This window comes from Pomacea canaliculata, linkage group LG9 (assembly GCF_003073045.1).
Source record: "Pomacea canaliculata isolate SZHN2017 linkage group LG9, ASM307304v1, whole genome shotgun sequence".
Classification (NCBI taxonomy): domain Eukaryota; kingdom Metazoa; phylum Mollusca; class Gastropoda; order Architaenioglossa; family Ampullariidae; genus Pomacea; species Pomacea canaliculata.
Window position 1 is genome coordinate 2,904,372 of NC_037598.1, and position 26,652 is coordinate 2,931,023.

The 26,652-nt window shown below is 45.8% G+C and overlaps 3 protein-coding genes across 6 annotated transcripts; all 3 read right to left on the minus strand.

Moving 5' to 3' along the window:
- Positions 1-3,223: 3,223 nt before the first annotated feature.
- On the minus strand, positions 3,224-8,612 carry LOC112571616. 2 transcript variants are annotated; one of them, XM_025250747.1, is made up of 5 exons: positions 8,332-8,612; positions 7,572-7,739; positions 7,053-7,191; positions 5,911-6,065; positions 3,224-4,034 (listed from the first exon to the last, which is right to left on the minus strand). In XM_025250747.1, the coding sequence occupies exons 1-4, from the start codon at positions 8,528-8,530 to the stop codon at positions 5,921-5,923; spliced, it is 651 nt and encodes a 216-aa protein (XP_025106532.1). In that variant the 5' UTR covers positions 8,531-8,612; the 3' UTR covers positions 3,224-4,034; positions 5,911-5,920. The 2 variants fall into 2 exon arrangements, with proteins under 2 accessions (XP_025106532.1, XP_025106533.1); XM_025250748.1 differs by having other exon boundaries at positions 7,572-7,703; positions 8,332-8,610.
- Positions 8,613-9,924: 1,312 nt separating this feature from the next.
- On the minus strand, positions 9,925-13,314 carry LOC112571625. The gene is made up of 4 exons (XM_025250764.1): positions 13,199-13,314; positions 11,610-11,745; positions 11,146-11,294; positions 9,925-10,655 (listed from the first exon to the last, which is right to left on the minus strand). Exons 1-4 carry the CDS (start codon positions 13,281-13,283, stop codon positions 10,633-10,635), a joined length of 393 nt encoding a protein of 130 aa, XP_025106549.1. The 5' UTR covers positions 13,284-13,314; the 3' UTR covers positions 9,925-10,632.
- A 9,447-nt stretch (positions 13,315-22,761) lies between these two features.
- Positions 22,762-26,331, minus strand: LOC112571626. 3 transcript variants are annotated; one of them, XM_025250767.1, is made up of 4 exons: positions 25,811-26,271; positions 24,169-24,301; positions 23,636-23,703; positions 22,986-23,296 (listed from the first exon to the last, which is right to left on the minus strand). In XM_025250767.1, exons 1-4 carry the CDS (start codon positions 25,893-25,895, stop codon positions 23,277-23,279), a joined length of 306 nt encoding a protein of 101 aa, XP_025106552.1. In that variant the 5' UTR covers positions 25,896-26,271; the 3' UTR covers positions 22,986-23,276. The 3 variants fall into 3 exon arrangements, 2 of the variants coding, with proteins under 2 accessions (XP_025106550.1, XP_025106552.1); XM_025250765.1 differs by lacking the exon at positions 24,169-24,301 and having other exon boundaries at positions 22,762-23,296; positions 23,636-23,790; positions 25,811-26,331; XR_003100853.1 differs by lacking the exons at positions 22,986-23,296; positions 23,636-23,703 and adding an exon at positions 23,712-23,790 and having other exon boundaries at positions 25,811-26,260.
- Positions 26,332-26,652: the final 321 nt, after the last annotated feature.

Here is a 26,652-nt window from a genome sequence, read left to right on the forward strand (position 1 = left end):
AAAACTCAGCAGATACCAGCGATAAACAAAAACAATCTGCTTACTTCCATGCAATGTCGTCAATACCACTAATAATCAAGCAATAAAATTGCAGTTGACTATTTTGTAATTTTATGTTTTACTTTGTCCGACCTCCCACCTTACGCCGACACTGGCCACACGAGGACCGACGACGCACAGGTGCCTCCCCCCGCCACACACACTTGTCAGAAACTGGAGAGATTCGGCCATAAACGCAATCCTGTGTCACCTTGTGAGTGACATCAAAACATTTCCCCTGGCGCTTGTGGCGGTGGACAGTCACCTGCCATCTCACCTGGTTGAACCTCAGCCCGCCACAGACTCCTTGCAGGAGTAGACCAGGTGTGTATGAGGGACCGACACGGTGACCTGGGGACCCGTCCCCCTCTCCCCCCACCCGCAACTGACCACCTGAGCTGACACTTTCGCTGGGTGTTCATTCAACACCTGCAGGAGGACAAGTTCCTGAGGTCTACTGGACATGCCGTCAGTCCAGACGAAAAGTTCGACAACAGGTGGGCACCCAGCACTGGTAGGACTGCAGGCACAGCAGCTGGTGGTGTCCTAGTAGTCTTGTCTACACATCATGTCTACACATCTTGCCTACACATCACTACAATGTACACGTTGTGCTACATGTCATGTCTCCACATCTTGTCTACACACCATGTCTACACATCTAGTATACTGTGTACACGTTGTGCTACATGTCATGTCTACACGATAATGTTTGTCTACACACCTTGCCTGCTCGTTGTGTATTGTGCCTCAAGTTGTGGAATGCGTGCTGACGTCCTGTCTGACGGCTCACGTGACCTGATGCTGCTGTCTGGGGTCAGTGGCTGACCTCATCGTCTACCTCACGTAGACCTTGTTTCCACCGACACAGCTACATTCCATTTCCGTTTACTTTGTCAGGTACTTGCTTGGTGAGGGAGGACATTTTGTGTTACATTTTGACACGTGACTGTACCAACATGACACTGACATGACAGCAGGCTTGACAAGATCCCTTGATGTACTGACTGACATACTGTACACGATAGACCACTCTCTCAGTCTCTCGGTCTCTCTGTCTCTCTGTCTCTCTGTGCTCTACGTACCTTGCCAGTCCTGATGGACGCGAGCTGGAAACAAAGACCGTGTCACCATGATGACTGTGCCACTGACAAAGACCGTGTCACCATGATGACTGTGCCACTGACAAAGACCGTGTCACCATGATGACGTGCACTGACAAAAGACCGTGTCACCATGATGACTGTGCCACTGACAAAGACCTTGTCACCATGATGACTGTGCCACTGACAAAGACCGTGTCACCATGATGACTGTGCCACTGACAAAGACCTTGTCACCATGATGACTGTGCCACTGACAAAGACCGTGTCACCATGATGACTGTGCCACTGACAAAGGTTGAGCCTCACTTGACACCTCGTGTAGCTGTTTACATATTGTAAAAGACTTAAATCACAACGAGACCGCTTGCCGTCAAATACTGAAACTAAACTGTCAGTGACATGAGACAATGTCAAGTCGTGATAGGCTGACAGTTACAGGCACTGTCGGTGACGTCATAGTTACATCAGTGACATCATACACTATAAAGTTATGATAGACTGACAGTTACAGCCACTCTCGGTGACTTAGTTACAACCACTGCCAGTGACGTCGCCTGTGACAGGATCGCTGCTTCAAGCAGTTGACACGAAGAGTGCACGTGGCGTGACAGTCAGTGACACTGATGTTGTCCTAGATTCACGACTGCTGCCATCTGCTCAGGTAGCAACTTCCTGGTGTAACGGTTAGGTAAACATCTGGAATTTCAAACACGTGCAGAGACGTCACACCAACACAAACCGTGGCCACTAAACACACCTGTTTATCTACTCATCTGTTTATTTGTTTACCCACTTATCTATTTAGCTGTTGACATCAATTGTATACCTGACTTAACTGCTGCTGTTTGCGGACTAGTTACACAGAACACGGTCCTAGAGGGCAGCACTAGTGCTACTCACCAGGTGTGTTGTATACCTGTGCTCATCGTCTCTTGCTGTACGTGTGATCTCTGTCACAGGATGTGTAGCTAATCTCTCACTAACAGTGAGCTGGACTACACACCAGGGTAGTAGGCGGTGTGATGTCATCACAACTGAGTACAAATGATAACACACACACTAACATACACACACACACACACACACACATGCAGCATACATACACACACCAACATACACACACACACATACACCAACATGCACACAACAATATACACACACATCAACAATCACACACACACAAACCAACATCCACCGGTCAACAAGACAACAACAGGAAGGAAGGATGAGGTAGTGTGGGGCAGGAAGGACAACAGGACGAGTAGGTGTTTACAAAGATGTTATGTGAGTAGGTCGGAGGTCATGTAGTGACTAATACTTAGTCATGCCACATTTATTATCTAAACATTTCAATTAGCGGCATTCATCGACCTGTTCAGGTGAGAACAGGTAATAACAACGTGTATTCACAGAGCAAAGGCCACAAAATGACTGACGGCATCTTCTGAGCACAGGAAGGTGTTGTACACTTGACCATCAATATGTCATGTAGATGTGATGAACATGTGATGAGGATGTGATGTAGCAGTGATGTGCATGTAATGTAGATGTCATGTAGATGTGCTGTAGATGTGAGATTCATGTGATGAACATGTGATGGAGACATGTTGTACATGTCATGTAATGTACATGTCATGTGATGTAGATGTAGATGTGGTGTACATGTACTGTGATGTACATGTGATGTAGCCGTGATGTAGGTATCATGTATAAGGGTTTTAAGCTCCACCTGTTTACCTGTAAGTCGGAAAGTTCAGCCAAACACGACGACAGCAAACATAAACACATTTTCTCATTTTTTAATTTCACGCCATTTGTTTATTACAATTAACTTTGTTGACAAAGTGTGACACGAGAAACTCCTGAGTTCATTACACGATGTTACACACCCGATACACTTAGCCACACTTGCACTGGGTGTGATTTTGTGTTCTACAGACTCTACGTCTGTCACGTGTTGTGTTCTACACACTCTACGTCTGTCACGTGTTGTGTTCTACACACTCTACTTCTGTCACGTGTTGTGTTCTACACACTCTACTTCTGTCACGTGTTGTGTTCTACACACTCTACTTCTGTCACGTGTTGTGTTCTACACACTCTACTTCTGTCACGTGTTGTGTACTACACACTCTACTTCTGTCACGTGTTGTGTTCTACACACTCTACTTCTGTCACGTGTTGTGTTCTACACACTCTACTTCTGTCACATGTTGTGTTCTACAGACTTTACTTCTGTCACGTGTTGTGTACTACACACTCTACTTCTGTCACGTGTTGTGTTCTACACACTCTACTTCTGTTGTATGTTATGTGGGTGTTCCTTCCTGCTGGAAGACCTAGAACTTTCGTCGAAAGCGACAGGAACGACTTTTATTTTTAAAGAGGGTCTTGTAGTCCTGTCTGTGTAACAGGAAATCTTTTTGTTTGTCTGAGATGTTTGTAATGTCTTTATTTATTAAATTAAGATGTTTGTTTGTCATTTTCTATCTGGTACGAAAGTAATTGCAGAGTTGCATGAAAAAATTTAAAATTAATGTTGATTATAAGGCTAAGAGCTTGGTGAGGCTTAGCTAATCAGGCAAGTGTGAGGCTGAGGTTGATGATGAGATTATCATCACAGATGATGAGACTGAGTTTGATGATGAGATTACCATCACAGATGACGAGACTGAGTTTGCTGAGGTCAGGTTTTCATACCATGTTGAGACTGAGGGTCAGGTTGAATGGTTGTGGTGACAAGGTTGAGGTTCTGTTTGATGATGTTGACACTGATGCTGAAGTTGGTGAGATGAGTTGAATTAAACTGAGTAGAGGTTGTTGTGACAGTTGTTCAAGCTGTTCGTGAGGTCCTCCCCGTCAGAGAGAGATGATCAGGACCAGGGCTACCTGTACAAATAGGAAACATCTCGTCAGTCTCATGACAGCTGTATCAGGAATACTCTGTCAGTCTGATGACAACTGTATCAGGAATACTCTGTCAGTCTCATGACAGCTGTATCAGGAATACTCTGTCAGTCTGATGACAACTGTATCATGAATACTCTGTCAGTCTGATGACAACTGTATCAGGAATACTCTGTCAGTCTCATGACAGCTGTATCAGGAATACTCTGTCAGTCTGATGACAACTGTATCATGAATACTCTGTCAGTCTCATGACAACTGTATCAGGAATACTCTGTCAGCCTCATGACAACTGTATCAGGAATACTCTGTCAGCCTCATGACAACTGTATCAGGAATACTCTGTCAGTCTCATGACAACTGTATCAGGAATACTCTGTCAGCCTCATGACAACTGTATCAGGAATACTCTGTCAGCCTCATGACAACTGTATCAGGAATACTCTGTCAGCCTCATGACAACTGTATCAGGAATACTCTGTCAGTCTCATGACAACTGTATCAGGAATACTCTGTCAGTCTCATGACATCTGTATCAGGAATACTCTGTCAGTCTGATGACAACTGTATCAGGAATACTCTGTCAGCCTCATGACAACTGTATCAGGAATACTCTGTCAGTCTGATGACAACTGTATCAGATGCACACAAAGTAAAACTGTCATTATATTTACATGTCACTAATATATAATTGTCATTCTGTACTGCAATGTTGATATTTTTTCCTGATTTCTCAACTGTTTCTTCTTTGTTTTCCTTATTGGTTATGAAAACTATAATGTACTGCAATGGTGTAGAGCTACATGCTACAGCTCCAGTTCACTACAACTCATCGCTACAACCAGTCTAAACCACTCCATAGAATTCTGTGGTCACATACAATGTTAATGGAGTTGGTTGGTGAGAGCACAAAAGGTGTGATGGAGGAGTGACACGTGTTCACATAGCAATGAGGTGACAGGACAGACAGACTGAGGAGTGACACGTGTTGACACAGCAATGAGGTGACAGGACAGACACAAGAGGTCTGACTGAACAAGACAAACAAGATTTATTTTCTGCCTTTCAATAAGACGACACCATATCTTTCAATTAATGAAACCTGATTCCTGAGGAGGCAAAGCCCCACACTGTGGACAAAAGAATGAACTACAAAGATCGCGACCTCGGTCATGGAGAAGGCTCACGTGACACACTGTTAATTTTTCCTCCTGCTGGGCCCGTACATCCGGGTAGTCACGTGACGTCTAACATACCCGGCCAGACTGTATTATAGGGCTAAAGTGGTCTTGTCACAATGATGTCAACTCTGTGGACTGTGACGATGTCTAGTTTGAATACATTCAACAGATCGACCAGTAACTGCAGCCCGCGGAACTTATTTACATTTTATTTACATGGCGAGATCCAGCAGCCACAGCCACTCCTCTGTGTTCTGTAAACATGTGTCTTTAGAGATGTCTTGTAAACACTTGTCCTACTTTAGAGATGTCTTGTAAACACTTGTCCTACTTTAGAGATGTCTTGTAAACACTTGTCCTACTTTAGAGATGTCTTGTAAACACTTGTCCTACTTTAGAGATGTCTTGTAAACACTTGTCCTACTTTAGAGATGTCTTGTAAACACTTGTCCTACTTTAGAGATGTCTTGTAAACACTTGTCCTACTGTCTCCACTAGGGTGGACATCCTATCGGAATGCAAGGGCTGCCTGTGTGCACCTGTCTATTGTGCACGAGACACACAGCCCAGAGAATGTCTGTGCCGCTGTCGTCTTTGAGACCCACGGGCCACAGGTATGACATTACTCGAGCCTGGAGCACACGTGGATGAGGTCATAGGTGGGGTCATAGGTTTACCTGTGGTGGTTTACTCCGACTCCACACAGCGGCCATACTGGGTGAGCGCCATCTGCTGGCGGTGTCTCCTGTAACAGTAGACGACGGCCGAGCTGATCACCGACACCGTGAGGACCACACCAAGCACCACTCCCACCAGCGACCACAACACCAGGCTGCAGAGGATGAATTAGAATAATTTGAGCAGGGTTGACACAAAGATGACAGAGTACTGTGAACACTACAGTTGTGACAGACACCAAGATGACAGAGTACTGTGAACACTACAGTTGAGACAGACACCAAGATGACAGAGTACTGTGAACACTACAGTTGAGACAGACAACCAAGATGACAGAGTACTGTGAACACTACAGTTGTGACAGACACCAAGATGACAGAGTACTGTGAACACTACAGTTGAGACAGACACCAAGATGACAGAGTACTGTGAACACTACAGTTGAGACAGACACCAAGATGACAGAGTACTGTGAACACTACAGTTGTGACAGACACCAAGATGACAGAGTACTGTGAACACTACAGTTGAGACAGACACCAAGATGACAGAGTACTGTGAACACTACAGTTGAGACAGACACCAAGATGACAGAGTACTGTGAACACTACAGTTGAGACAGACACCAAGATGACAGAGTACTGTGAACACGTACAGCCGACTGCAAGATTAGGTAGAGTAATACGAACACCTACAGTTTACACAAACAACCTGAAGATTACACAGCACCCTGAACACCAAACTGCACCTGGCAGCCTGACTTGTAGAGGACAAAAGGTACACTGGCAAACATGTTCACACTGGGTAACAACTATCATCTGAATAATCAAATGCACTTTTCACACTGCACAAAGTGACAATACATAGTATGACAAACTACACCAAATCCCCGGTGACAACTTGCACACGACACAATAACGATAACAAACTGTGCACTAAATGTGTTAAAAGTCACATAACACAATGCACCCTGCAAGTGGAGACATAAATCATTTATATATATTGATGTTTCAAGTTGGCGAGTACACATGATGTCAACACCCGGCTGGACGGTGTGTCCAGGAGACAGTCGGTGTGTGTGTGAGGTCGGGTGGCCTGCACTCACATGTGTAAAGACCCTCGTTACTGTCCTGGTACTTACGCCACTGAATATAAGCAGCAGTCGTCATGGCAACACCCGTATTGACACCAGCGCTTCTCAGTGTAGGACAGGTTGCCAGGAGGGTCCTGCAGTGACACCTTGAACACACACAGTGTGCTACCTGACACTGGCACTGGCACTGGCACAGAGAAGGATAGTCAGTGTCAGTTAATGTCGAGTGTCTGGCTTTACAATAGAGTACAACAGGCGCCAGCAGGTCACACACACACACACGCAAGAGGTCACACCTACAGCACACAAACACACACGTGTACAGCAATATTAAAAGACGAGAACTGATGTTTTACTCTAAGTCACACAAACTTTCATCAGGACCAAGCAGCCCAGACGACATCCACTGAGCTGTGCTCGCTACACTCAGTGACCTCACGACCCTGACACGCAGTGAGCAGCCAGCAAAGCCAAAGGTGGGAAATGACCATCAGGTGTGTCTGCACAAGCAAGCCACAGCCTGTCCACCCGCCCACCCTGCAGCAAGCATCACGACACCAAGCTTACCTGCTGAGGCCATCAGGAGACATGCTGCCATCAGTGCGTCCATCGTCAGACTGTTGTAGCAGGCACCTCCACCGGTATCAGCACAACTTCCTTGTGGTGTCACTGAAGACACGTCTTCCTTGAGTGCTACTCCTGCACCATCCACACAGTGCCAGTCTTTGTCACACGCTGTCACACAATGTCACAGTCACACGCTGTCACACTCTATCACACAATATCACACACTGTCACACCGTCACATGCTGGCACACAATGTCACAGTCACACACTGTCACAAATGTCACACTCTGTCACACAATGTCACAGTCACACTCTGTCACACAATGTCACACTCTGTCACACAATGTCACACTCTGTCACACAATGTCACAGTCACACTCTGTCACACAATGTCACACTGTGTCACACAATGTCCCACTGTGTCATACACTGTCACACAATGTCACACACTGTCACACAATGTCCCACTGTGTCACACAATGTCACCCTCACTCTTACTGCTACTGCCTTGCTCGTCTTCCTTTACCAAGTCACGATACTCTCAGTCCTTGTTACTTGTTGTTGTTTGTGTTTTCTGTGTTTGTCTTTTATTCCTCCTCAGTACTGTTGTTTATCCTTCCGTCGTTCATACGATGTCTGTTTGTCCCTAGTCTGTTTTCCACGTGTAGTTTCTGTTTCTAAGCGCTACACTACAGCATGCTACTAGTGAGTGTGAGTATGCTAGACTCATCTTGCCTTGACTAGTACTTGTCAGTCCTACCTGCACAGGCAGCTTGCCGTTCACCTGAGGTAGGCAGGTAGACACAGGTAGACACAGGTAGACACAGGTGTGACACAGGTGTCACTGTCTGCTGCATGCAAGCAACTTGTACAGCGACTGCAGGCCTGCACTCAGCCGTGTCGTCGCCGCACCCGCTGTATGTAGATGTTGTCTTCTTTGTACCAGATGAATAGGCCATGGAATATTTGAGACTAGTTTGGGTTTTTGTAACCCGTGTAGGGGTGTAAGCTTTTCGTATTAAACAGGATCCAGATCCTCAGTCAAGTGGGGCAGCCAGTCACCCGGGTCCCTACATCAGTGGTTCTCAAAGTGTGGTCCGTGGGCATAAGTCAGGTGGTCCGCGGTTGACAGTCGTCATATGTCAGCAAAGTGATGTTTACAGTGATGCATTCCTCGCAGTAACATTTTAATTACAAATAACGAGGTCTTTTTGTGTCAACTTATTACTATACTACTGTCACAGAAGGACATTTAGTTTTGAATTGTAATGAAACAAATGCGGCAATTTAAATTTGAAATTCATAGTACAGACTGATTTTTAGGCCTTGGTGGTCCGCCATATTTTTTACTTAAGTAAAGTGGTCCGCGGTCCGCGGTCCGAAATACTTTGAGAACCACTGCCTGAGAGTAACAGGTGTCCTACCTTCCTGCCGTCTGCACGTGGCATCTGTTTACAAGGCTGCTGCTTGCCTAACATAGCCTCAACTGCTGACACGGCGTAAACACCAACTCCCCCGACCTCACCGGTGTGTTGAGGGCTGTGTTGAGGGCTGGGTGGGGTTGGGGTGGGAGAGCGAGTAGATGTGCAAACAATGCGCAGTGAGCAGCAGGATATTGATACTACTGCTTACTGCTAAATACCTATTGCTCTCTGACTACTGACTACTGACTACTCACTACTGACTGCTCACTACTACTAGCTGCTTACTACTGACTACTCACTACTACTAGCTGCTTACTACTGACTACTGACTACTCACTACTACTAGCTGCTTACTACTGACTACTGACTACTAGCTGCTTACTACTGACTACTCACTACTACTAGCTGCTTACTACTGACTACTCACTACTACTAGCTGCTTACTACTGACTACTAGCTGCTTACTACTGACTACTCACTACTACTAGCTGCTTACTACTCACTACTGACTACTATATAAGTCATCACACGGAGCTACAAGAGGGTGAGCATCACTTCAGTTTGCTCAGTGCAGCTCCAGGTTGCTGCTGAAGCGAGAGAAGCAGGCGGAGTGGACTCCAGCCAACAGATCCAACAGTTTACACTTCAAATAGCATGGTGTAAACAACATTCTATACATTCTATAAACAACATTCTATACATCATACACAGACCTGCTGCACACCAGGAGATGGAGCAACAGCAGCAGAAGCACGAGTACACACCAAGGTCCAAGACTTTTATCCAAATACAAGCACGAGCACAAAACACAAACACAATCAAAGAACTACAACAATCAACATTTCACGACCACAAACACATTTTTATGTCAAAATACAAACAACAGTTCTCTCTGTATTATTGCACAATAAATCACTTTATTGTGGTGTTTACAAGGCAAGTATGTATGAAATGAAGACAATGCCATTAGGCTCATCTTTCCTAGTAACTCAGGTGAGAAAGGCCACAGGGGAAAGGTCAGTGTTTACAGTGTACCTCATGCACTCGGCGAACCAAGGTGAGCATCAAAAGTGAATGTAAGAGTGAATATAAAACGTTAACAGCAGTGAATGATAAAAGTTTATAAAAAGAGTGATTGTAAAAAGCTAAGGTAAAGTGACAACAGCAAACAGGAAAAAAATGACTGAGCAAAGTGAATATGAGTAAATAGAAAGAGAGAATGTACAAAATGAATGAAAAACAAATACATGGTCCGCTATATTGCAAAGTGAATATTAAAATATTAACAGAGATTTTAACTATAAAACTTGTGCAGCCCCCAGACAAACTGCTTTCTTGTCCACGTGCTGTCACCCTAATTCTCTAAAGTTTTGTCCTCTCAACAGCGCCGTTGCCATGGTAATCTGACCACGTGACTCTGTTGACGGTGACTGTTTACTGATTATCATCAGCGCTAATGAGGGCGCATGCGTGTATGTCCCGTAGGTTGATGGCATGAGGCTGAGGCTGAGGTTGAGGTGGAAATTACGGGTGGGACCGGCTAGTAGAGTCGTTAGCTACATCAGTAGTTGTTGCCATGGCGGCGGGGGACTGGCTGGTGTGGTTGTAGCTTGCCTTTCATGAGGGAGGTGAGGTCCTTAGATATGGTTGCTCAGGGTCACTGTGAAAGGTGAAAACATTGTGTCAGTCTTGACTCTTACAACTGACAGTTTTAAGATGTCAGTAACAAAGTGACATGTCAAACTGTTCCTTGTCAACAAGACCGCCATGTATGTCAGTGCCTCAGTGCACTTTAGTCTCTGGATCAACAAGGTGTTCTAAACATTAGGTAAACACAAAGTAAACACAAGCTTGGTGTTCATTCTTGAAACGAGTATTTAGTTATCATACTTTTATATTATATATTAACGGTCTTTCTGGTAAGTACCCTGTCATTGATAGGATGTATATCCTACCTATCCGGATGTGTACCCGTCCTCCTAGGAAGCACATTGTAGGGTAGGTACCCGTGCATTACTACATGTTGTCTTTGTGAGAAATAAACTCACAGCCGCAGCTACCTGGAGTTTCTGACACAATCACAAGGGAAAGCTGTGAGTACCACAGACCTGTGTGTGAACAAACAGCTGTGAACACCACTGAGCACTTACCAGGGATGGCATTGTCCATGTTCCCCGAGAAGCCTTGCGTGACAATCCTTGGGTGTCGCCTCCTGTACACGCAGCAGGCGGCTGTGGTCAGCACCATCAACATCACCACAACACCCACAGCAGCTCCGATGAGCGTCCATGTCTTTCTCCTGTGAACGGGGAACATGTGAACACATGCATGAGTGGCAGATAAAGCAGGGCGATGTGAACAGCGAGTATTGTGCATGTTGTCATCAAGGTCCTTATCTATCGTCTCCAATAACATTCAGAACATCGCTCGCTTTGGTATTCAAACCTAGTGAAGCTCAGTACATGTACATTACATAACAACTCTCGTCTTCAATGCTGCTGTCTGCAACTCAAACAATTCATCCTTTTCCAATTCCCACATGACATTTGACCTTTTACATTTGTGAGTTGCAGCCTGCAGTCACTCACGTGAAGATAAAGTTTGTTGTACTTACTTGCTGGTCGCCAAGTAATCGTTGTAAGTACAGCAGTCTTTCTCACAACACCCGTATTCACAGAACTTGTTGTCGGTGTAGGACCAGAAGTTGCCAGTCACGAGATATGAACAGTACTCGCTGCCAGTCACGTGTCCTGACAAGGAAATCAGTACAACACAGTGTCCACAGTCTGTGACAGGAGATACAAAGTCACAGCAACTTACACATCCAGACACACACATACCCTGGGTGGAGAGTACGGGTAGCGGCATCCATGTTTTACGCCGAGCAGCAACTATTGCTACATCTCCGTACAACACGGCGACCTTCACACATATGACACACTGACACTGACACATCGACCTTCACACATATGACACACTGTGACACTGACACATCGAAATTAACAATATGACACAATGTGATACTGTGACACTGACACATCGACTTCACACAAATGACACACTGTGACACTGACACATCGAAATTAACAAGATAACATACTGTGACACTGACACATCGACCTTCACACAAATGACACACTGTGACACTGACACATCGAAATTAACAAGATAACATACTGTGACACTGACACATCGACCTTCACACCTATGACACACTGACACTGACACACCGACCTTCACACATATGACACACTGTGACACTGCCACATCAAAATTAACAAGATGACACAAGGTGATACTGTGACACTGACACAGTGACGTGAACAAAGACTTGACATCCCACATCGTGACTTACAGGTAGCAAAGTAGGGGCTGGAGAGCTGACATTAGGGTTAGACACACTGAGCACGCTATACCCTACACTAGGTCTCCAGCACTCTAGCACTATGTCTGTAGCAGCATGTCACTAGCACTGTGTCTATAGCACTATGACAATAGCACTATGTCACTAGCACTATATCTATAGCACTATGTCTATAGCAGCATGTCACTAGCACTATGTCTGTAGCAGTATGTCACTAGCACTATATCTATAGCACTGTATATCCAGCACTCCAGCAATGTCTAGAGCACTATGTCACTAGCACTCTAGCACTATGTCTATAACACTATCTCACTGACTATGTCACTAGCACTATGTCTATAGCACTATGTCACTCACTATGTCACTAGCACTATTTCTATAGCACTATGTCTCCATCCCAGCCCCAGTCCTATCATTGGATAGACCATAAGTTTCGAGGAGAGCAATTATAGCAAATACAGGATTGCACCCAGTCGACTGAGTGTGACACTGACCTATATCACATTATATATAGACAAGATGTGACACTGTCACATGTCAGATTATATTAAGACAAGATGTGACACTGTCCTATATCACATTATATATAGACAAGATGTGACACTGTCACAGGTCAGATTACACCAAGACACGATGTGACACTGTCACATGTCAGATTAGATCAAGACACAATGTGACACTGTCCTATATCACATTATATATAGACAAGATGTGACACTGTGCCATGTCAGATTACACCAAGACACGATGTGACTGACACAAACACGTGTTTCAGTGTCCTGTCATGTTTGTGTGCATGCACAGAATGCTGTGAAGTCAAACACCAAATAACAACATACCTTGTAAGAAAATTAAAAGGCTTGTGACAATCCAGACTGTAGCCATGGTGTGATCGGTGTATTTGAAATCTTGAGGCGACAGCATGGACTTCCTGGTGACAGCTGTAGTCCGCCTGCACCCAGTGTCTCCCCCGCGGTGACATGTGAAGCCCGCCAGGGAGGTGCTACCACTGCAGTCCTTCAGTACCCCGGCTAACCTCCAGCTAACAAATTGTGTCCTGCCTGTTACACTAGTCGAGTCTGATAATACCAACCATCGTATAGCTCACCCACCCACCCACCCACTCACTCACTCACCCACTCACCCACCCACTCACCACTCACTCACTCACTCACTCACTCACCCACCCACTCACCACTCACTCACTCACTCACTCACCACTCACTCACTCACTCACTCACCCACTCACCCACCCACTCACCACTCACTCACTCACTCACCCACTCACCACCCACTCACTCACCCACCCACTCACTCACTCACTCACTCACTCACCACTCACCACTCACACCCTCCAGAACAAAACACGGGCAGCATACGAGAGACAGGAAAACAAACAACATATGAATTACACAAACACCAACAATAGCACCACGACTAATAAACAAACAGAAAACGTAAAGACCAAGCAAGTAACAAGGACTGAGAGTATCGTCAGTGTGAAAGAAGAAGAGGAACAGAAAGTAGCAGTAAGCTGACAAGTAGGTGATGGTGTGAAGGACTGGCATTGTGTGGACTCTTGTTGTCAGTGCACGTGTACAGGATTCTACTGTGGGGTAGGTGGCGGGTATGGAAAGGGAGAGAGTTCTATTGTTTCACCACACAATAACATCCTGTGGCCATGTGTTGGTCTGGTGACAGGAAGTCAGGAGACGATCACCAGACAAGGAGTGGAGTTGTCTGGCTGGAAGAGCAGTTGAGAGAAATAACCAACATCACCTTTGTGTCCTCCATCAGGAGCCTGGGATTTATCGTCCCTGCAGACATGACTCTTGCTAAACAAGTGACAGCTGTCTGTCAGTCTGTCTGTTATTACACACGTCTGTCAGTCTGTCTGTTATTACACCTGTCTGTCAGTCTCTCTATTATGATTTTATTGCCTTGTTTTAAATTAATGTGGTGTTTGATAAGTTTTCTTATTTATTTATACTTACTTATAAACATGTGATATTAGTTATATCCAAGGTATAGCCCACCTACATGTTATCTTCAAGTATATAAATTCATATATTGTTATATTGTATAAATTATATAAATTGTTATCTTCAAGTATATAAATGTTAAGTAGGGGAAGGAAAACGTGTCTCCTCACAAACATGTTCAAGTAGCTATAGGGTATCCAGACTACAAGGAGACATAAGGGATTCGTGATTTTTTCTTTCTCACAGATACATAACAATATAAGTTTTAACAATACACATAACAAACAAGCAATATTTTAAAATATAGCAGCATAAAAAAATAAACATATGCACATAAATTTAACAAACATTTTAAGAATACATCCTCCATCTGCCCAAAGAAGCCAGCAAATGTAAAATTTTACACAACAGAAAAGTATGTGGGGTTAGTTCCCCCCCAATCTCACACAAACAAAGCAATCATCATGGACGGCACCTTCGATCTCATGTGTCATAGGATGACAGCACAATAATATAATAATATTAATGTATATCCTATCAAGACATATGTGGTTTTTGATAATCAATTCTCATTCGGACACACAGAGTGACACACACACACTTAGTCCACACAAGTCACAAGCCTGACGCAGGACAGGAGACCAGGTGAGTCGCAGGTTGTTGTCTAACCACTGAGCCATCGCGAAAGCATGGACCGTGCTACACCGGGGGTTGGTTGTCTGCCACCTGGTGTTCACCTGCTGCTCCAGACACACGCCACGATGACATCGATGATCAAATGGTTGGAATGAGAGGCGCTTTCAAAAGTTGATGATACAAAGAAGTTCCCCTGCCCCCAAAATGCAAGTTGCCAGAAGTGTGACAGGTTCCACTGACCCCAGATGTCCACGTCAGGTGTTTTGTCGCTGTAATAATCACAGGTAACCACAAAGACTTCATCCTTTTCTCTTCCTTTCATCTCGACTACTGACCCTCTACCCCCTCCTCAATCTCCCAGTCTGTCAGACAGTGCTGTGACACTGTTGTTGATGTGTGTGTGTGTGGAGAGTGTGTCAAGCACATCAGTAAACACAGTGGATGTCTGTCCTTCTGCCAGAGCTCTCCAGTCAAAGACAGAACCCGGGTATCTTGCCGGTACCCGAGGACCAAAGACGTGACAGACGTTCTGCAGGCCATTCGAGTCAAAGACAGAAGTCATGACCCAGGGGTCAGAGGGGAGCGAGGTCGTGACCCTGAGGTCAGAGAGGGGCAACCGTCACGACATCCGTACAAAAGCCGTGGCACCGTGCTGGCCGGCATCGTGGCCACTAACAGACGTCTGTGAGTCCCAGACTAACCTACAGTCTGTCTGTCTGTCTGTCTTGTCTGTCTGTCCGTCTGTCTGTCTGTCTTGTTTGTCTGTCTGTCTGTCTGTCTGTCTGTCTGTCTGTCTGTCTGTCTGTCTGTCTGTCTGTCTGTCTGTCTTGTCTGTCCGTCTGTCTGTCTGTTCACAAGCTGTAATCATCACTGTATGTCCTCGCGTCGCTAGCAGTCTCATTGTCCGTCTCAGTCTCTACGCCAGTCTGTCTGTTTACCTGTCTGCATGTTTGTCTCACCGTTTCTTTTCTGCCTTTCTCGTCGTTTGACTCAGTCCTGTGTTGTTGTGAGTTGTTTGTTATTGCAATAAACTAGTGTCATGCCAAGCAAGTATGACATCTCTGTTTATGTAGATATCTGCCGTGGCCAGTGCCATGAAGTTACTTGTCAATGCTCACGAAGAGTCATGTCATGTTGATGTGCTAGTGACATATTATGTGGGTGTGTTAGTGTCATGTCATGTCGATGTGGCATACTATAAGGGTATTGTACTAAGTGTCATGTCATGTCGATGTGCTAGTGGCGTGTTATGCTGATGTGGTACAAGATGTCATGTTGACTTGGTCATGTCATTCGGTCTGATAAATAGTGCCATGTTGGTATATTGTTCACCTATTACATTAATTCATGTTCTTGACCTTTGGCTGACCTGGACGCAGTGGGTGTCAAAGGTCGCCGTTCAGTGACCTTTCTTGTCCGGCTTCGTGAGGTCAGACTCTCCAATGTTACATGTTTCTAGACATACCATCAGTATTCAAACGCTAGTCCAACGTTTGAAATGCCTGTTGACATAACGTCGATCTTGCCGATGTTGCAGTTGCTTTTTTTAAAAATAATTTTCCGACAACTGATGAACTGTTCGGGTATGCTGCTACCCGGTCTAAAGCTCAGCGGTGGATGACCTTGCGGTCATTGAGGATCACTCCCAACATCACTTTTCCTAGGAAGCTGATAAGACTGCTGGCTCTGTAACTATAGTCCCAGCTAGGATTTCCTTTCCTGGGGAATAATCCTAAGGACTCGTGTCCATTTCTTACGCCAGTCTTTGCAGTGAGAGCTGTTCGTGAGGTCCGTCATGTCCACTGATTCATTATCTCATTCATTAGCTCGCCGTACCCTCCACTTGACTTCTACTTCCGCGAATTCTCTTCCCTCCTGGGGAATGATGACGTGTCAGACATCCACAAGCCCGTCCTCCACACCAAGCCATCAGGCTACCAATTCCACCCACCCATATTCCCCAAAACACTCCCCACCTCTTAGGCATGGGATGGTCGGATTATTACTGAGATCCTGGGGTTAGTGGTGAGGACAAAAACCGTTGGCGCTATCAACCCAAACTTAGAAGGTACCATGATGGCTTGCAGGTAAACACCTGACACCTGATCTGCTACATTCCCTGCACGACTAAGTGTTCAACCATGTTCCCTTCCCACAGAGGAGCCATCAGAAGCCCCTCCCCACCTAACCTACCCCCCCTTCCACCCACACACTTTCAGTCTCGTGATATTACGTGGCAGTGGATCTGTGGTACCTGTGGCACACCTGTGGCACCTGTGGCACCTGTGGCACACCTGTAGCACCTGTGGCACCTGTGGCACACCTGTAGCACCTGTGGCACCTGTGGCACACCTGTAGCACCTGTGGCACCTGTGGCACACCTGTAGCACCTGTGGCACCTGTGGCACACCTGTAGCACCTGTGGCACCTGTGGCACACCTGTAGCACCTGTGGCACCTGTGGCACACCTGTAGCACCTGTGATACCTGTGGCACACCTGTAGCACCTGTGATACCTGTGGCACTGTCTGCTCCATTAGCGCCGCCGGTTTTTTATGGCCGCCTGACAAATGGCGCGATGACGACTGGAGACAATAAAACTCTCCAGGTGAGAATCATGGCCACTGACACTCCAAGCGGCTGACAAACAGGTTCTGGGCCTCCGACTGGAATGTGACATGTCACTCACTGTTCGTATATTGTTGGCAGACCATTTCTCGTTGTGTCACGTGCCACATCATCGATGAGCACCGGGTAGACATGAAAGATAAGCGTTACAATCCCTCAGCCAGCCAACCAACACATTCTCTACATTTCACTTCATTAACCGGGTACTTCTCTGGCCATGCCAGTGGCTGGCATGTGAATGTGAAATATTATGTGAAATGTGACCAACTGAGAAGTGGCAGTTGAAAAAAGTGATCCGAAACAACACCGTGATGTGCTCTTTGACAAGTATAGTGATGTGAGTGATGCACTTGAACAAATCGTTGGGTGGATGACCAGAGGCAGACGCGGTTAATACTAATAATGGTTAATACCACCAGGGTAGATCGCACCCGTGTAGACGAGTGGCGTTTGTGAATGGTTAATGGAGCGGTTTGATGTGACGAGGAGACTAAGTGAAAAATTCTCAATCTCCACCCCCTAACCCAGCGGTTCTCAACCTTTTACATGTGGCGACCCCCCTGACGAACACCGGTACGTCCGCGACCCCCTTAGCCAGCTAGGTCGGTGAAGAGCGGGGGGGGGGGGGAGCCTTAGCTAACCTCGAACGCCGCGTCGAGGAAATCAACAACGGAAGAACAAAGTTCGTATCTGCAAGAAGTATAACTGTTAATGAAATTTTACTAAAGCAAATTCTGTGGTGCTAATAAATATTATTTTATTGGACACTCACTTTGATTAATGAGAAGGTTGAGCCTGCTTGCTGTTGCATAAAGAAGCGAACCTGTGTGCGATGTTCGTACCCACTGCTATTAGCAGTTCAGCCTCTGTGTCCACACGATTTGTGTATAGAGACTTCAGTGCTGCCATTGCTGAAAATCCTTGCTCACACATACACGAAGTTGAAAATGGCAGCAGAACTTTCATTGCTTTCTCAGAAAGGAGAGGATATTCACCGTTGATGCTAATCCAGAATGTTGGCACTGGTGTTGTTTGGAGACCATTTCAGGGATTGGTCACTCGAAAGGTCGATGAGCTGCTCTTCTTCTTGCGTGGACAACCCGCTTGTGCTAGGATCAGCCAGAATGGATTACGAATCCAATCGTATTTAGTCACATCAATTTCAGCGAAGTAATGCTGAACCTTTCTTGCAGTCCGTTTAGATGGGCAATAATTACATTCTTCACCTGATCAAGATTCAAGTTGTCAGCCTTGCACTTACACAAGCACGGAAACATATCAAAAATATTTTCTTGGAGTATCTTCTGCGTCCACAACGAAATTTTTCGGACGAAAGCATTCATCTTGTCAGTTGTTTGTAATATGGTGGTGTCCTTTCCTTGTCTGGTCATGGCCTTCTGTCAGGGACCTATAGAGTACTAGGACTGAGCACGTGCGAATGAAAGGTGTGAATGATGGACGTTTCCTGAATGCTTGCCTTTTAGATGTTTTTTAAAAAGAGAGGTGTGACTGGAGAGGAGAGGGGTCAGCGATGAGAATTGGGAAGAGAGAGGGCAAAAGGTGAGAGGAGGGAGATTGGAGGCTTAATTGTTGAGAGGGGGATTGTGTTTGAGTTTTGGAAGTGAGAAGTCACTGCATTGCCGAGACAGTGTACTTGAATAGGGAGAAGAGATTTGGAGTTTGATCGCCCCCGCACCACTCGGTTACACAATGTAAACTAATTTCACTAATACCAGTATAAGAAACTTTTTTAAAAAATGACCACCTTCACGACCCCCTTGTAGGCACGTCGCGACCCCCCAGGGGGTCGCGCCCCACAGGTTGAGAACCGCTGCCCTAACCCAACCCCCCTACCCCCCCCCCCGACACACACACAACAACAAAAACACACACAAAAAAAGACAGTTAACTAAAGCACTCACCCGCTAATGGAAGGTGTTTACGGACGGATTTACACAAAAATAGTCCAGGAATGGGAATGGCAGCTCGGAGAAGACAGACAAAGTAAAGTCGCAAATAAGACACAGTATCTCCTAGGTGATGTTCATCACGTGACTGCTACCATCATCAAGTGCTGAGCGTCTTGCTTCAGTTGTCGTAGCAGGTCCTGTGGTGTGTGTGGCTGTGGTGTTGCTGTAGCGCTGGCGGGACGTACGTGCCTCAGGTGCCAGACAGGTGTAGCAAGACAGGATCTTGGCGCCTGCCTTACTGACGGCGTGGAGTGAGCAGTGGGGTCAAAGGTGGAGAAAGAAGTCCCACGATGCCCCGTTCTTCCCTTCCTCGTGCCGGTTGCTGATGATGATTTTCTCCCTCTCTGTTGTTGTTGCTGTCTTGTCGTCCCTTCCCGACGCTGTTGGGATTTCCTTTCGCTCCCTCCACGTTGTTGTCGAACTATTTCCTCGTGGCTCATTCCTACAAGCATGTTGTTGATATAACCAACATCACCACCTGTTACCTCCGTGTAGCGAGACAAATGTTCCAACCCAGAATCTCGTTCCAAGCGAGGTGTGCGTCTTGTTGTCAGGACAGAACCGAACTCTCAGCGACAGCCAATGGTCTGTGCATGCTACACAATTAAATTTAACAGTAGAGAAACACAAGAAACTTTTAGCTTGAAATTATTACAGCTTTGCAAAGAGATGTAGATAGTGCACTATTTTCTTTTGATATCACTGCGCGAGTGAGTGATTGATCGTGTGCTAAAGAGTAAGTACAAGTCAAAGTGAAATAAAAATAACATGAAAAAGCTAAACACATACAACTAAAAATTTATTTTTGGTTATGATAAAAAAAATACCACAAAATGTCTGCTAAATCATTCAGCAACACTAGAAGACCCAGCGTCTGCATTCCTCATTAGAATAACATTCTTGGTTGGAAATCTTGTCTCGCTACACCTGCACAGATGGATCCACTAATTTCACAAACAGTTTGCCGCCAGCCGCCGACCATGTGTCTCGGACACCTTCATGTTGCTTTAAATGATTTAGTCTTTGCACATTGAATTGAAAGGTCTTCTGTGACAGACATACCTGACCCCTTGAGTCGACTTCCTACTTTCAGCACTCGGTCTCTGTCTTTACGGGAGATGAACTTCACAATCACTGGTCTTGGTCTCGGTCTGTCTTTGTTTATTTGTCCTACTCTGTGTAACGCTGAGATTTTGTGAGTGTCGATGTCCGACAGACCAAGTCCTGACTGAACAACATCAAGCACTCTTTTCACACTCCTCCGCCGTTTCTATTGTCGTCCTGAATTCCATAAATTCTTACTGACTCTCTGCGAGAGTATTGTTCTAGAACAGGGGTCTCAAACACGCGGCCCGCGAAACATTTTTGTGCGGCCCTCGGTGCTTGGTAATTAACTCCCGCAGTGAAAATTACCCCCGTTATTAGTGACAGAGACAACGTCAACTTATTTTAATAAACTAAACTGCCTGTGCATGTAATAAACTACACTAAATGTAATTAATAATTATAAAAACTTTATTTTAGCATTTAACTGCAGTGACAGTAGTGTTCGTAAAATTTAATGAAAAAACATTTTCTTTTCGTGGTGCGGCCCGCTGACTGGCTGTTACTTTCCACTGCGGCCCACATGCTAATATGAGTTTGAGACCCCTGTTCTAGAAGATTTATCTCTTCCTTACACTGATCCGAGTGAACTGTTAGTTTGCAAGTTTCTTCTTTTAACTCCTTTGTTTGCTTTTGTAGAGCTGCAACTGTAGCTTTTAGCATTTGGTTTTCCTTTTTGACATCAAAAGTTCGCTTGTTAGCAGCTGTACTATTGTCAGTCTGTTTAGCCAGTGCCCGATGGCAGTCCTCTATGTTGTCTCATCGTTTCCGTTGTTTGTTGTAGATTTTCCGATTTTTTCCCAGAATCCGTTGGGTCACTCTGTCGATTGCGGCGGCTTCTCTGTCTCCAGCGCAGAGACACTGGCACTGGCACTGGCACTGGCACTGGCACTGGCACTGGCACTGGCACTTGCTTGTCCACCACAGACTCACTCGTGGCGGTGTTGCTCTGGTCTTGCCTTGTGTCTTCCCGGCTTCTTCCGTCCCTCTGGGTCTGGGGGTTGACTCGACTGCAGCACCTCCCAGGGACCGACGCTCGTTCACCAGATTCAGCTTTTACTGGTTTCACCAAACAGCTGCTGGTGCTGGAGCACTATACACTGTTACAGAGTGGGGAGCACTATACAGTCTGTTACAGAGCGGGTCAACGCACCCCTGAAGTCAACTGTTGAAGTCAACACACTCCTCAGGCAGGTTGCAGTGAAGAACTTGGAGTCGAGCTCAGACAACTTGACTCCACGACAGCCACATGCCAAAGACCACCACACTTCTCTGTCCGCCAGGATATACTCTCAACCGCCTGGTTTCTCCTTTCACATGATTGGTCAGTCATTCCTCAGATTCATTGGACCAGCTCACCATCTAGATATATCCAATCACCACTGAACTAATACAGTAGAGATGGCTCTCTCGTGTTTAGTCAATCATTCCACAGACACACATGGACCATTCCCTTATCTCAGTATAACCAATCACTCTTTAGCTATTACATTATAGTTGGGTGGTCCACTTGTCTCCATCCTGTCCACTCTACACCCCCTCCTTACTAGAAGGCGGTACAAAACCTTGGTGCCAACCAGTGTGGTCCCTTCATTCCCTGTACCGAGTGTCAATAATGTTTCCACTGTCCTACCTCAGAGTGTAAACAAGGTACATGTATGTCTGTTTACACTTCCAGATGGCAGTGGCCACCTAATGTCTTGCCTTGCCTCGTGAGTGTACTTCAGGGTCTGTCGTGGGGTGAGCGGTCCATTGCCCAGTGGACATACCCGATGCTCGGTGTCGACTGTAGGTGCGCACCGCCAGCGGCTAACCATTCCTACCCTTTGTCAGTCAGTTCGCTGGCGTGAGCGCTCGTCAGCGTGGATAGGACAGACGTGCAAACCCACACCACAGCCCTATTCTAGTGATTACATGACACTTACATCACTCAATATAGTCATAAAAAACTTTATTTCAAAGACGAGGTGGCACAATTTTATCAGAAAATATAAACACCAATTTGTTGTCTTGTAATCCGACATAATCAGTTGAGTTGAGTAGATAGAAGGCAAACACTTATTAAATAGAAACAATTCAAGCAGCTTATATTTGTCAATTAGACACTAAATTATTTATTGGTATTGAAAAAAACTCAGTCAGGTATGTTCCTCACTTTCACTTAAAAGAGAAAAAAAAATAAAATAAAAAGCAATATAAACTTGACCGTAATGTCCACATAAGAAAGAAGAGTTTTGTACCGCCCCCATATTAACTGTTTTCCCGTACACTGGTAGCTGTCTGCCGTCCATCACGTCTTGTCTTGTCTCCATTGCTCTTCATGGCAGCCTCTTCATGTCAGCTGACCCCTGGACGTCTGCTTTAGGATCCGTGTCCATGGTGATCGAACCTTTTCTGGAATCGTGAAGGACCGCAGGGACCCTGTCAATCACTGCTAACAGGACCGCCTAACTGACACGTCACGTGGTATTGGATGAAGAGCACGTGGAGGCTGGAGGATCGGCGAGGTTGAGTTGATGTTGCTATGGTGACGGTAGCCTGGGCCTGCAGGTCCCGTGATCTTCGAGGCCACTGTCTTTTATGTGGTTGGCAGGGTCTTTAGATATGGTTTGTAGTTACTGTAAGAAAAGAAAACAGTCCTGGTCCATAAATACAGACAGACAGACACACACACACACACACACACACACACACACACACACACACACACACACACACACACACACACACACACACACACACACACACACACACACACACACACACACACACACACAGAGGACATTATGGTCCTGAGTAATATTTCCACAGACACGGTTGGCTAGAGGTTCAACATTTGCAAGAGAAAGGTTTTCAAAAGTGAAATCCACACAAACTAAAAGTGAGTTTATCCTACTTGTGAAGTAACAACATACTGACTTGGCATGCAAGGCCATTTTGAACACCTGTAGGTGTACCTGTGGTGGTGTTGCCTGGGTCCCTAAAGCGGCCATATTGGAGGTCCCTCTTTCGTAAGCGATGTCTCCTGTAGAGGTAGATGACAACGGAGACGATGAGTGACACCACGAACACTGCGCCCAAACAGACTCCAACGTATGTCCAGGTCTGGGTGCTGTGGACATGTCAAAGGTCAAGCACAACACTGGGTTTGTCAGTTGTCACTTCCAGCCTGACAAACTTACCTACCGGTCGTCAGAACTCACATACATATTCACACAATACACAAACACTTACCAATGCAGGCACACATGTACACACAGAAACACATGCATACAGAGACACGCACACAACCAGACAGACACGCACACACACACAAACACCCAAACATGTGGCAGCTCAGTGGCTGCTGTGCTGTCAACAGATGACGACCCAATAGCGACATTCGTCACAGCATCACTGACATGATGATGTCATTACCCTTGACCTCTGTCCCTGGAATCGTGTCCTGTCTGAGGTGCAGTCATTGGCACCGAGCTGGACTTGTACTCACGTGACCTTCTTGTGGTCGTCGTAAGTACAGCAGTCATGCAGACAACAGCCGTAGTCGCACTGCAGGTCCTTGTAGGACACCCAGCTCCCCATCGTCACGCGGTAGGTGCACCGGACACTGGCACCCACGGGCTCTGACACAACAAATAATGTCATAGAGAGATGGCAGCGTGACCTCATCACCCTGACATGTCACACTGTGTAAGGGGGTGACAGTCACAGACACACACACGGACACACGGACACACGGACACACGGATAGGAAGGTCAGCAAATTGAATCTGACGATGGACGCTACGCTTCGGTTGTTACTTTTTAATTGTTTGTGTGTTGAGCTCTTCGTGTGCTAAAAGATGGCCGATGACTAGAAAATGTCTCTTGAAACTGCTTCAGCATTACATAACTACCGTCCTCACTTAACAAGATTGATGTATGACATTATTTCCACAGAAATTGTTGATGAATGACACCATCTACACAGTCATTCATTGACGATGGCTTTGATGCTCTGTGTCATCTTCTCGTTTCTTGAGCTGCCTTGTGGTGTGGATAGGATACATAGTCTGAAGGTGACCAGTCGTGAGTGAATGCATTGCTGAAATATGGAAATATTTTACCTTTACCTAGTAAATATCAATATTTCCGGCTCTTAACCTAGAACATGTCACTACTTCCGGTTCTTACAGGACAGCACGAGTCCTCGGCGAAAGTCGCTGGAAGTGGAGCATAATCACAAAAACTTATTCCGGGGTTTATTGTAGACAGAGGCACAGAACATTTGATACTAATTAATATTTCTCTTGTAAACACACTTGCATTTGTCGAGAAAACAGGAAGTGACGAAAGGGAATTATTTCTAAAAATAACATCGACTTCATGAGCTGACTTGGAAGAGAAAAGATTCAATCCTCGGTAGAAGAAAACAGACCAGCACACACTGTGCTGTTATCATAAGGATGCTACTGCTAACAACTCAGATAAAAAAGAAGAAAAACAACAGCGGGTCCCGAACCACATACTTCATCTCTGTGGCCACACTGGCCTTGAAGAGAGAACAGAAAACTCGAGCAGCTTGCAAGTAGAAACGAGTTTTGCCATCAGGCAAAGGATGAAGACAACCGTGGAGAAGTGGAGCAGCTCGCCCCAGCGGAAGTAGAAGCTCTACAGGTTGCCACTAGGTGTTGTATAGTTGTATCACCTGTGAAATGTGCCGCGTGAAATCCGTCCCCAGCAGACACACATACACAAACACACAAACACACAAACACACACACACACACACACACACACACACACACACACACACACACACACACACAACACACACACACACACACACACAAACACACACAAACACACAAACACATACACATACCACACACACAAACACACACACAAACGACAAACACAAACACAAACACAAACACACACATACCAACACACACCAACACATACACACACACACACACACACACACACACACACACACACACACACACACACACATTCCCCAGGTAAAGACAGCGCCCTATACACTGTCTCAGGTCAATGAGATCATCATTTCCAAGATATTATGTTAAATCATGTCAAAGTCACAATTTTAATACAACAACACAACAAAGACACAAAAAGAAAGCACCTACCTCCTAAGGAGACCCACAAACACACGGCAAAAAGCCAGAGAGCAGACATGGTGGCGACACGGCACCGGGCACCTGAGTGGCACATCAGCCTCCTTGTGGCAGGTGCAGGTGCAGGGTCTGTCCTGTCCTGTCCTGTCCTGTCCTGTGTGACAGTTCCATGAACGACACCAGTGGCTGGCCAACCGTATCATGGCCGCACCCAGCATGCCGAGCTCTCGTGTGGCGACTATCGCACCAACAAACTTCCTGCTCGCTCTCTATCCCAGTCCAACGGTCAGTCTGGGGGAATTAATGTCACATCCGGGCATCTAGGTGACACGAGAAGCAGGCGTGGACGCTAGTGTGTGACGTCATGAGTGTCCTAGCTAGTGTCCCCCTTACTGTCTGATAATGGTCTTCCGCATGTCACCTACGCTAGGTGGGAAATCTTTCGCCAAGTCTTGCCGTGTACTTGTTAGGGATATCCTCCTCTAGATAATGAGATTAATGTATCCACAGATACTGAGAACAGCCTGACAAGGACGACGGGGAGGAGACAGATGGCGCTGGTGTATCCGGGTTCGCGGTTATCACGGGAGCCCGCGGGCTTGGTGACTGGAGTTTTTTTTTCTTCGTCCTTTCCTTTTCTTTTTCTGTTAAAGAAAGGTTGCAATAACATCCTCACTCTGTGGATGTCTTCTATGGTGCTGAGTTTGATTGTTTATTGTTTTTATTTATTTACTGACCGCTCATGTGTAAACAGCTCTATGCTCAAGTAGTGATAGATTCTCGTGCACTTGTCCTTATGTCTTCAGTCTATCTCACGGTACTGAATGAAATGTACATAGTGAAAATGGAATTGT